This window comes from Erpetoichthys calabaricus, chromosome 6, assembly GCF_900747795.2.
Source record: "Erpetoichthys calabaricus chromosome 6, fErpCal1.3, whole genome shotgun sequence".
NCBI lineage: Eukaryota > Metazoa > Chordata > Cladistia > Polypteriformes > Polypteridae > Erpetoichthys > Erpetoichthys calabaricus.
The window spans coordinates 209,939,374-209,952,606 of record NC_041399.2 but is presented as its reverse complement, the minus strand read 5'-3'; the positions used below and the strand labels follow the sequence as shown (position 1 = coordinate 209,952,606).

At 39.2% G+C, this 13,233-nt stretch overlaps 1 protein-coding gene across 1 annotated transcript in view; it reads left to right on the top strand.

Moving 5' to 3' along the window:
* LOC114653844 (arf-GAP with SH3 domain, ANK repeat and PH domain-containing protein 1-like) overlaps nt 1-13,233 on the top strand; it is a 354,271-nt gene that overhangs the window by 238,755 nt on the left and 102,283 nt on the right. Inside the window, 1 exon segment of the mRNA XM_028804406.2 lies at nt 6,750-6,825. Within this exon segment, the coding sequence (XP_028660239.2) occupies nt 6,750-6,825 (76 nt within the window).

Genomic DNA, 13,233 nt, shown 5'->3' with positions numbered 1-13,233 from the left:
TTGAGTTCATTTTTAAGTTTTGGTACTTACTTTCAAAGCATTGCATGGACAAGCTCCTGAGTACCTAACCAGTCTGCTCCAACACTATACAGCTTGTCGGACTCTTAGATCTGGGCATCAGGGCCTTCTAGTTGTCCCCATGGGGATTGTGCCTTTCAGTCTGTGGCACTAAGACTATGAAATAGCCTGCCTTGTGGTCTGCATGGAGCGGAGTCTGTTGATTCTTTTAAAAAGCAACTGAAAACATTTCTTTTTAAACAGGCTTTTAATCAGTACTGAATAGTTCCTGTTTGTTTAGTTATTATTTGCGTTGGTTTGTTTTAACTGTTGTATTTCTATTGTATTTGCTGTTCGGCGGTCTCTGACCTTTTGTCTGTGAATGGCGCTATATAAATAAACTACCACTACTACTTCTGAATGTCTGTACTCCTCACTCGATCTCAGAGGCTGGAACTTAGGCTACTTGTATCCGTGATCTAGTTCTTTTATTCACTGCCCAAACCTCATGGCCACAGGTCAATGTACAGGTCGACCAGTAAATTGACCTTTTGGGTCAGTTCTCTCTTCACCATGACTAACCGGTACAACACAGCATAACAACAGATGGAACTCCCCCTCCCTTCTTCTCTCAATTGCAAGCAAGAGGGCAGGATCCTTACATTGCTCTGATTGACGTTGCACCTCCTCCCCAACCTGAAGAAGACATACCAGCATTTTCCAGCACAGAACCATGACCTCAGATTTGGAGGTGCAGATCTTCATCCCAACCTACTTCACACTCGGCTGCAAACTATCCCGGTGTGCACCTAACATTACCACCTGATGAAACCAGCAGGGCCACATCATTTACAAAAAAGCAAAAATGTAACCCTAAGGTCACCAGACTTGGACCCCCTGGGACCCTTAAGTGTGTTTCGAAATTCCATCCATAAAAATTATGAACAGGATCAGTGACAAAGGGCAGCCACAGTGGTGTCCTACACCCACCGGGTGTGAATCTGACTTGCTGTCAGCAATGCAAACCAAGGTTTCACTCTGGTTTTAGAGAGATCATATAGCCCGTAGCATCAGGCCTGGGTTGTAGCACAAGCGTAATACAAACAAATAAGCAATGAATGCCACCCTACATGTCAAATCCCATGCCAGACACTGGACAGAAGACACACTGCTGCTACAGTTAGTACGAGTGATTGTTGTGCATCATTATGAGCTGGGACTGCGGTGTCACCAAAACTAGAGGTGCTTTGCTGGTTTAATTCTGGGCTGTAATTGATCAACACTTAAGTTACATTATGAGCTTAAGTTTTAGCAGTGCCTTTTTTAAACTGTAGTACAAACCATAATCATATTTATTTCTAAAATTATCATTCAACAAAAATTCATGAAAAAACTGCCTTTTGAGTGCCTCACCAAAGACTTTACTGATTGAGTCATTTATGTCACTTGTCAGTCCCAAGCAGACGTCAGAGTCTGCAGATGGTAATCAGCAGGTTAATTAGCACCTTAGTTTGTTCAATCAGAAATTGTTTGGCACTTGAGCTTCCTTAGTTTTGTAAGATCGTGGGATGAATGATAATCAAGAAAAGCAATTACATGTACTTTTAGGGTCACCTTCCACTTTAATTGAGATGTTTCCATTGTTGGTTGTGGTTGCAGCATTATTTAAAATCTTCCCTAAATATCCAATGCTGACTCATTCATTTAGGATGGGGATTTTCGCAGACGCTTCTGTTTAATGCCGGCATCGTGGTACCTGACATTCTCTTGTGCCTCTCTTGGGGCTTTTGTTGATCATCTGTTGGTAAACAAATTGTGCTGCTTGACATTAATTGGCCTTGATTAAGTTTCTCACTGCCATATTACCCTTTTGGTGAGAGACAATGTAAACAGTCTTCTTAATTCATTTTTACATGGCCACTTGGGAACAAGAATTTGAACATCGAATTTAAACGTGGCATGAAATATAAGAGGCTTCATTATTTGCTGCTATTTAGGAGATCGATCTCCATTGCCTTTTCATTAGCTCACACGCGATGATTGTGTAGCTGGGGTCACTGATCCTGCTGGACTCAGTCAGTAAGGGTCAGTCACCAGGCCTGGACAGCTTCCCACTGGAACACCTTCCTTCTTTTTGGAAATATTATGTAACTTATATATGTACGATACTGTATGTATACAGTGTGTGTGTACAGTAATCCCTCCTCCATCGCGGGGGTTGCGTTCCAGAGCCACCCGCGAAATAAGAAAATCCACGAAGTAGAAACCATATGTTTATATTGTGGATAGCGCTTTGAGTACTGAGAAAAGCGCTATATAAATGTAATGAGTTATTATTATTATATGGTTATTTTTATATTGTCATGCTTGGGTCACAGATTTGCGCAGAAACACAGGAGGTTGTAGAGAGACAGGAACGTTATTCAAACACTGCAAACAAACATTTGTCTCTTTTTCAAAAGTTTAAACTGTGCTCCATAACAAGACAGAGATGACAGTTCTGTCTCACAATTAAAAGAATGCAAACATATCTTCCTCTTCAAAGGAGTGTGCGTCAGGAGCACAGAATGTCACATAGATAGAGAAAACAATCTCTAGGAATCAAATCAATAGGGCTGTTTGGCTTTTAAGTATGCGAAGCACCGCGGCACAAAGCTGTTGAAGGCGGCAGCTCACACCCCCTCTGTCAGGAGCAGAGAGAGAGAGAGAGAGAGACACAGAGTTTGTTTTTCAGTCAAAAATCAATACGTGCCCTTCGAGCTTTTAAGTATGCGAAGCACCGTGCAGCATGTCGTTTCAGGAAGCAGCTGCACAAAAGATAGCAACGTGAAGATAATCTTTCAGCATTTTTAGACGAGCGTCCGTATCGTCTAGGTGTGCAAACAGCCCCCCTGCTCAATCCCCATACGTCAGAATCACAGATAGTCAGCGCGAGAGAGAGAGAGAAGAGTAAGCAATCTATCTTCTCAGCCATCTGCCAGTAGCGTCCCTTGTATGAAATCAACTGGGCAAACCAACTGAGGAAGCATGTACCAGAAATTAAAAGACCCATTGTCCGCAGAAATCCGCGAACCAGCAAAAAATCCGCGATATATATTTAAATATGCTTACATATAAAATCCGCGATGGAGTGCAGCCGCGAAAGGCGAAGCGCGATATAGCGAGGGATCACTGTATACTGTGTGTGTGTGTGTATATATATATATATATATATATATATATATATATATATATATATATACAGTGGTGTGAAAAACTATTTGCCCCCTTCCTGATTTCTTATTCTTTTGCATGTTTGTCACACAAAATGTTTCTGATCATCAAACACATTTAACCATTAGTCAAATATAACACAAGTAAACACAAAATGCAGTTTGTAAATGGTGGTTTTTATTATTTAGGGAGAAAAAAAAATCCAAACCTACATGGCCCTGTGTGAAAAAGTAATTGCCCCCTGAACCTAATAACTGGTTGGGCCACCCTTAGCAGCAATAACTGCAATCAAGCGTTTGCGATAACTTGCAATGAGTCTTTTACAGCGCTCTGGAGGAATTTTGGCCCACTCATCTTTGCAAAATTGTTGTAATTCAGCTTTATTTGAGGGTTTTCTAGCATGAACCGCCTTTTTAAGGTCATGCCATAGCATCTCAATTGGATTCAGGTCAGGACTTTGACTAGGCCACTCCAAAGTCTTCAGTTTGTTTTTCTTCAGCCATTCAGAGGTGGATTTGCTGGTGTGTTTTGGGTCATTGTCCTGTTGCAGCACCCAAGATCGCTTCAGCTTGAGTTGATGAACAGATGGCCGGACATTCTCCTTCAGGATTTTTTGGTAGACAGTAGAATTCATGGTTCCATCTATCACAGCAAGCCTTCCAGGTCCTGAAGCAGCAAAACAACCCCAGACCATCACACTACCACCACTATATTTTACTGTTGGTATGATGTTCTTTTTCTGAAATGCTGTGTTCCTTTTACGCCAGATGTAACGGGACATTTGCCTTCCAAAAAGTTCAACTTTTGTCTCATCAGTCCACAAGGTATTTTCCCAAAAGTCTTGGCAATCATTGAGATGTTTCTTAGTAAAATTGAGACGAGCCCTAATGTTCTTTTTGCTTAACAGTGGTTTGCGTCTTGGAAATCTGCCATGCAGGCCGTTTTTGCTCAGTCTCTTTCTTATGGTGGAGTCGTGAACACTGATGTTAATTGAGGCAAGTGAGGCCTGCAGTTCTTTAGACGTTGTCCTGGGGTCTTTTGTGACCTCTCGGATGAGTCGTCTCTGCGCTCTTGGGGTAATTTTGGTCGGCCGGCCACTCCTGGGAAGGTTCACCACTGTTCCATGTTTTTGCCATTTGTGGATAATGGCTCTCACTGTGGTTCGCTGGAGTCCCAAAGCTTTAGAAATGGCTTTATAACCTTTACCAGACTGATAGATCTCAATTACTTCTGTTCTCATTTGTTCCTGAATTTCTTTGGATCTTGGCATGATGTCTAGCTTTTGAGGTGCTTTTGGTCTACTTCTCTGTGTCAGGCAGCTCCTATTTAAGTGATTTCTTGATTGAAACAGGTGTGGCAGTAATCAGGCCTGGGGGTGGCTACGGAAATTGAACTCAGGTGTGATACACCACAGTTAGGTTATTTTTTAACAAGGGGGCAATTACTTTTTCACACAGGGCCATGTAGGTTTGGATTTTTTTTCTCCCTAAATAATAAAAACCATCATTGAAAAACTGCATTTTGTGTTTACTTGTGTTATATTTGACTAATGGTTAAATGTGTTTGATGATCAGAAACATTTTGTGTGACAAACATGCAAAAGAATAAGAAATCAGGAAGGGGGCAAATAGTTTTTCACACCACTGTATAAGAGTCCTTCAGCCGCCTCCACTCCTCTCTCGCAAGCTCCATCCTCTTCCACCCGACTCCGGCTCCCCAAATGGTGTGAGGCGACCCCTTTTATCTCGCCCCAGATATGCTCCAGGTGCTCTGTGGTGGTCTTCTGGCAGCACTTCCTGGTGTGGCGGTAGTGTTGTCCTTCAGGGCTCCAGAACCCCCCAGACACCCCCTGGCCAAACACTTAATCCCTGGTCCAATATACACATGCAAAAAATAGTAAAAAGAAAAAATAAGAAAGAGAATGATTAAGCACAGTCAGGGTGAAAAAACGATGCATCCTGTCTTACAGTTCTCACTGAATGATGTGAAAAAAAACCTACAGCAGGTGGATGTGGCTGCTTCCTCGCTATCCTGAGGAATTAAGAGCGAGTCTGACTCGCCAGTGGAAGCACCCGCAGAACCATCAGGCCATATAATGAAACCCATACATCTTCTTGCGGAATGACATTGCTGTTTCTTTTCTTCTGGGTGGCCACCCTACAAATAGCGGATGTCCCTGGGTTCACCCTCACCATCTTCCTATGCTTAGATAGCAGAGCCCTTTGCTTTGCAGCCTCCTTTCTCTCTCCTCTTCTTTCTTGGTTAGCAGTCCTCCTTTAAAAAAAAAAAAAAAAAATTCCCGCTAAAATATCCCATTTCCTGCCATGGTAGTTAAAGAAACATGATGCCTGCCCTAGGCAGCTGGAATTCCTACCAAGCGGGGTCCTCCCAAACTTGAAGGACTAGAAGTTGTGCATGCCACATCAAATGACCCCTTGGGGGTCACCACCTAATAGGATTGCTGGAGCAGCAATCACAGGGATTCTGACATCTTTGTTAAAATGTCACACAAAACTGTGCCTTCAGACATTTAGGAACCAAGTAAAAGTAGCTTTTTGTTAACAAGTTCATTTACTAGTATAAGTGATGGTCATCCTGTCAAGCTGGTCTTTTTAGAGAGCTCTCACAGCAGACTATTGTTGGACATTGACTTCATAGTAGTTTTTATTTTTATAGTCATTTTCCTTTTCCCTTTTCTGCTGTACTTCATCAACCAAAACAGATGAATGTTGATGCCTGAAAGTTGATTTAAAAATTGGTAGATTTTCTACCTGCGGTGGGTTGGCACCATGCCCGGGATTGGTTCCTGCCTTGTGCCCTGTGTTGTATAACGTTTATAAAAAGTCTGGCGAGATGTGAAGTGCTGTCTATCTGTTATATAGTGCCTTTCATATCTATCTATTATTTTGTGTCTGTCTGTCTATCTATCTATCTATCTATCTATCTATCTATCTATCTATCTATCTATCTATCTATCTATCTATCTATCTATCTATCTATCTATCTATCTATCTATCTATTTACTTGTCTGTTATATAGTGTGTTTTTATCTGCACAATACAATTTATTTTTGCATACTCTTCTTTATTGAATATAGATGGAGAGTGCTGCAAACAATTCTTAGTTAAAATACAAGTATAGATGATACTAATGATTATATATAGAATCGGTAGATATATAAAAGCAGATTTGTTAAAACACACAAAGTTCTTTCAATCTCTTGCTTCTATTTTCCTATAATAATGTTCAAAGTTAATATTCCTATTTAGTAAATGTATGGTTGTCTATAAATATTCCATCTAACTCTTGTGGGTTACAGTGCATGTCATGACCGGGTCCAAATCTCGTCATTGAATTTTAGACTATAAGGCTGTAACGTGGTTGCTGTAATATACAGTTTTTCTTTTTTTTTTTTTTTTTTAAATGTATTTTTGCAATTGTCCAGATTTAAAAAGATGAATTAATGAAGCATAAAAAGCATTATCTATATAAGTTGTATGCATAACCAAAACTGTGTGTTAATATTATTTTTCATTCAGTTTTTTTCAGGATGGTTTGAAAACTGCAGACAAATTGAAGCAGTACATTGAAAAGCTGGCTGCTGACCTGTACAATGTAAGCATTTTAATAAGTTTAATTATTAAGTTTTTTATGCATTAATTATTTTGGCATGTTTAACTGTAAGAGTATGCTGAGTTGCAATAGTGTTACACACACCTTTTTTTTTTTTTTTTTTTTTTTAATCTGAGGTGTGGCGATTATGTAATTTATAATTGGAGAGTTCCTTGTATGGCTGCATACTTGGCCAATAAATCTGATTCTGATTTTTGTTTTGAACAGAGCTACTTCTAAACATACTCGATTAATGACACACTCAACACCAGAATAGAGCAGCACCAAAGCAGACGTACACCATAGAAAACTGTGGCGGGGTTGAGACACACACTCAGCAAAACAGAAAGGGGGGGGGGAGGGTGATGACAAAAATAACAGGCCTCCCCATTTTGCATTCCTTCACTTGAGTTCAATACTCAAGTAAAGCTTTGCTTTTTTTCTCATTAAAATAGCTTTCTTTAATTCCTACCATTTGTTAGCTGAACTCTGCAGCCATTAGTTTAGCTGTAATACTTGATAAAATGGTGACCATCAATCAAAAATTTGGCTGTTTAATTCTTTATGAATATATATATATATATTATACATAGCTAAAACTTTATTTGTCCCTAGACCAAAATTTGGCAATTTTGTTATGTAAAATAGTATTTTTTGGTCATTTAAAAATATTATTAACTAGCAAAATACCGGCGCTTCGCATCAGAGAAGTAGTGTACTAAAAAAGTTATGAAAAAGAAATGGAAACATTTTAAAAATTACGTCACATGATTGTCAATGTAATTGTCGTAGGCTTATTTTAGTACTGAGAGTGAATTTGACGATTGTAAAGAGTTTTATTTATGATTGTAAATGTTGTGTATGAGAAATGCACATTTTTAGGATGTAAGGATCTCTTTGTAAACGACACCCTCGGGCTGTAAAATGACAAGCTGTCTGCTGAGCTTACTCTTGAGCATGTTAACATACAGTTGGCCATGTGAGAAGCCATCTTGTGTCAAATCAATGGCGACCTTTTTTAGAGTCTGGCCCTGTGACTTATTTATTGTCATAGTGAAGCAGACCCGGCGTTTGAGTTGGAATGGGAGGTCAGAGGGTATGAGAGGGATGCGAGGAATAAATCCAGTCTCCCCTGAGCCAGTGCCAGTGAAGACCGTTGCCTCAATGAGTTTCTTGTGCAGAAATTTGATCTGAAGCCTGCTGCCATTACAAAGTTTTGGTGGTTGTAAGTTTCGTAGTAACATCATTGGGGCGCCGACCTTCAAAAGTAGAGTATGCGGGGGCCTGCACGGAGGATTAAGAGTGTGAAGAAACTAAATGAAAAGGCAGGAGTCACCAACAGGCGAACAATAACAGGCTTGAAGTGGTGGAGTAAAGAAGAAGGGAGCAGTGAGCACGACAAACAGCTGAGGAAAGTAAGGAAGCGAGTGAGGAGGCACATGAGCACGGGATGACGTTAATGTATATAGAACTAGATTGTAGTACAATTTTAATTGCCTGTGCTAGTGAAAGAAAAAAAACCTTTTATGGCCAAAATACTTGGTTAACTGAAAAATACAGCAGTACTCAGTTTAAATTGCACAGTAGACTTTGTCCTCTCAATATATAACAAAGTGTCAGCTATTTTTAAATTGGAGCACTGTCAGAGTGAAGATTTTTATTTTATCAAATATCTTGGTTGGTATTTTTCAGGCACTATTAATAAGGAAAATGGGTGAAGCTGCACTTATGATAGAAAATAATCTCAGGCTGCACAATACTCAGGAACTTACTTGACCTTGTATGGCTTCTTATCAGAACAGCACTTCTCAGTGTGCATGGCAGTAGTCAATCCCAGCTTCTGATAGACTTCTTTTGGAGAAATGCCATTAGCAAAGTTATGATGTGGAGCCTTCCATAATGCAAAAGGGATGTGAAACTTCCATACGGCTTCACTGGCCAGTCCAGGCTTTCTTTGCCTGCATGGAAAGGTCCTCATCCCAGTGCCAGTGGCCTGCCTCAGACTTTGCAGGTCTTAAAAGAGGATTAATCCTCAAAAATAGAATTAAATGTCTCTAAAGTATAACAAAGCCCCAACAGAGGAGGGATAACCGTAAACCCTCAGCTTGTATAAAAAAGGGTCAAACAAGGAATCTTTGTAAATGGAAGATTTATTTTACAAAAACAGAAAAGTATAGAGAAGTACTGATTAAAAGCAAAAAAGAGGCAAAAATGGATTTGCCTAAAAAGGCAAACCAATCTCAATATACAGTCCAGAAGAATGATCCAAGAACACAAGGGAAGAATAATAAAAAAGCCAGTAAATCCAACATTAAACAATACTCAAAAAAAAGAAAAACTCTACTGTGAACAAGTGAGCCTTCTAACCAGATGTGTATAACAAGGGGGAGGTCCCAGAAGGAACACAATGACATTTAAAGGGCAGTACACAAGCACAAGATTGCAAATGAAACCAAAAAATAATAACATCAACACATGAAAAATAATAACTCAAAATTAACAAAAACAATAATTACACATACAATACACATTAAATTCAAGCTTGATACATAACAAGCAGTTGGTGTGGATGTACTGTGTTACCCCGAAAATAAGACCCTAGCGTGATTTTTCAGGATAATAATATAAGGCCTACTCCGAAAATAAGCCCTAGTTACGATCCCGCGCAGGCGCCTTTGGGTGAGCGATAAACGCCTACTGCTACCATATGTACACAGATGAACAGGAAATAATACCGGTATTTTGACCCCCCCCCCAAAGACAAGATGAGTGCAAAAAAGAAACAACTATTCTGTCGAGTACAAGAAAGGGACTGTGGAGGAGTCCCAGGGCAAAAATCTTACTGCTTTCTGCAAAGAGAAGTTGGATATCTGAATATATTTAAATGTATACGTGTGGAGCTGTGTGTGTGTGTTCGGCCCAGAAGTGAGAGGTGGAGTTGGAGTAAGGGCTCTGCCTCCAAGGAAACAGACAATTCGCTTAGCCACGAATAACACAAGCGAGGTGATCTCGTCAGCAAAATAAAACCTCAGAAGAAAGATGACGTCGTTTAGCCGCTAACATTGGCAAAATGGTATCCCTTTTACTTTTCCTCCCGCCGCTAATGAACAAGTGATGTGAGCGTGTCGGCAAATCAAATCCTCCCAGGAGAGAGATGCCCAGAGTAGTTCCTTTCAATTACCTGACATCTGTACATTTTAGTTTATTTTCTGATAATTATAATAGTTTTTAGGACACCGGGCTTTTTACAGCACGGGCTTACATGGCTAGCATATCTATCTGTCTGTCTGTCTGTCTTTCTGTCCGTCTGTCTGTCTGTCTAATAAAATCATCTTGGAGAGACACTTTGACATCACGTGAGACTAGACATTACAACCTTAGGAAGCAAGACCCGTGAGACGGTGACTTTTTCTCGTCATGCCCTACTTACAAACAATTTCTCTGGGACACTTTAACGTCCGTGAGACAAAAGGACAGCTGCTGTACAGGCTTTTAAATGATCGACGAGCAGCGCAACATGCAGATCATGCAGCACGGCACAAGAGGCAGCTGACTTAAAGCGCGCCCCTTGGGAAAGGGGAATAACTCATTCACTACAGCTTTATTACTGGGAAATATCAAGAAATAAAAAATGAATGAAATGAAAATAATCTGTTTAAATTGTATATCCGGTTCACCAAACCCGGGGGTTGGTGAACAAAGCGAGAAGGGGGCAGAACCGCCTAGTGTGTACATATATACTGTATATATATTTATATATACAGTGTATATATATATATATATATCTATAATAATAAAAGGCAAAGTCCTCACTGACTGACTCACTCACTCACTCACTGACTGACTCATCACTAATTCTCCAACTTCCCGTGTAGGTGGAAGGCTGAAATTTGGCAGGCTCATTCCTTACAGCTTACTTACAAAAGTTAGGCAGGTTTCATTTCGAAATTCAAAGCGTAATGGTCATAACTGGAACATATTTTTTGTCCATACACTGTAATGGAGGAGGCGGAGTCACGTATCGCATCATCACGCCTCCTACGTAATCACGTGAACTAAAAACAAGGAAGACATTTACAGCACGAGTCACACGCGGGAACGAAGGTAAATTACGTTAATTTTTGACTGTCTTTTAATACTGTGTGAGCATACATATTAACACGTGCAATTAAACGTGTGCATTTACGGGGTGATTTCTCAGGCTTAAAAGCTCACCTTTTATCAAACGCGGGAAGAAAGGTAACTGACGTTGTTCACTGTCTTTTAATACTGTGTAACCATACATATTAACACATGTCCAATTAAACGTGTGCATTTACGGGGTGATTTCTCAGGCTTAAAAGCTCGCCTTTTACTAAAAAGGTAAATGCAAAACTATTTTCAATCAGTTTATTGAAACGCTCCCGTTAAGGATTGCAATAACATATTCGCGAGATAAAAGAACGAAGTAGGGGGAAATGGAGGAACAGCCACAAATAGCGAAGAGCAAAAAATTAATTAAACAATTGAGAACGGAGCGAGTTAAGCATACAAGCATGTTCATAAGGGAAACAAAGCACGGTGTAAAACGTAAGTTTAAATTAAGTTAATAGAAACGCTCCCGCTGCGGATTGCAATAACATATTCGCGAGATAAAAGTTTAATGAGAAGACACGAGGTATAAACGAAGCACACGCCGTGGCGCAACGTTAGGGGCAACAGTTTCAACCATTCTATGATCTGCTTCTCGCAACTGAAAGACGGCACATGGCGGATGTTAGCCGACTTGCTGACCGCAATGTTAGGGGCTTCAACTATGGCGCTGACGCCATATCTCAGTGCCAACACTTTGCAGACTGTACTTAAAAGACACGCCCTCCTCACTGGACAGTTAAAAACACCAATCAAACTAACGATGACATCAAGTATTACCCAATCAAAAGTAGGAAAGGAGGCATCTTCATAAAATGCGTGTGGGATGATTTGCATGAGACGCTGCTTTAAAAAAAAAATGATAAAAAAAATACGGGATAAATCCCGTCCAGTATTGATTCAAAACGGGACGCGCAATTTCATTGTCAAACGCGGCACGATTCCGTATTTTAAAGGACGGGTGGCAACCCTACAGTGCCAGGTAACCACCCATACAATCAGATTGTGATTCAGACTAGGAATGCAATGAATGTAATTACCCCGATCTACATACAAGGCGAAAGTCTTGCAACATTCAAAGATGATGGTTTGGGATAATTAGTACTTATTAAGTACACCATGGAACATAAAAGAGCTTATGAAGCCTTGAACCGAAAAAAGCAAGATCTCAGAGATCGTAAAAAAAAAAAAAGGAGGTAATGTCGTTTTACTCGCTGTAGATTTTACTCAAACATTACCAGTTATTCCACGAGGGAGACCAGCAGATGAACTCAACGCGTGTTTAAAATCCATGCTTCTCCCACGCTCGGTTATATGTCGCGTGTTCTCGGGTAGGTACAACAAAAAATGTATACATTTAAGCATGTAATGGGCAAAGAAAAAATGAGGTATACCCGAAGGCACTGCAGTAGTACTCAATGTAACTTTACTTCTTAAATGTTAATGTTTTACTGTTTAATAATTTATACGCTTCTTATATATTGTTCAAATTCTTTTATGAAAATACCAGTGACAGCGCAATGCACGATAACATGGAGTGAATACACCATACGCATCTGCCCACGGCCGCCCTGGTGTGCGCAGATAGGAGTTGATTCTAAAATAAAATAAACATAAAAAGAGTAATACATTCATCACCCATAAAGCGGATATTATGACGTATTATATGTGTACCACATTTCAAGTCAATACGTGAAACGGTTTGCAAGCTACATGTGATTTAAAATCCTGGACAGACCAACGAAAAGCCACGGTAGCAAATTATTGAAGAAGATTTTACTGTTTAATAATTTATATTTATATGAAATGTGCTTCTTATATATTACTTCATATTCTCATATGATAATGATGTTAATGTTGTTTATATTGATTTCTATGTTATTGTAAGTGCATCTATGTGTGTATATGTATGTATGTATGTGTGTGTATATATATATATATATATATATATATATATATATAAAAAATATATGTGTATATGTATATATAATATATCTGTATATGTGTGTGTATATGTATATATATATGACAGCAACACTCATAACAATGACAACACAATTACATTGACAATCATGTTACGTTATTTTTAAAATGTTTCCTTTACTTTTTCATAACCTCTTTAACACACTACTTCTCCGCTGCGAAGCGTGGGTATTTTGCTAGTATATATATATATATATATACTGTATATATATTTATATATACAGTGTGTATATATATATATATATATATATATATATATATATATATATATATACATACACAGTATATATATAAAAA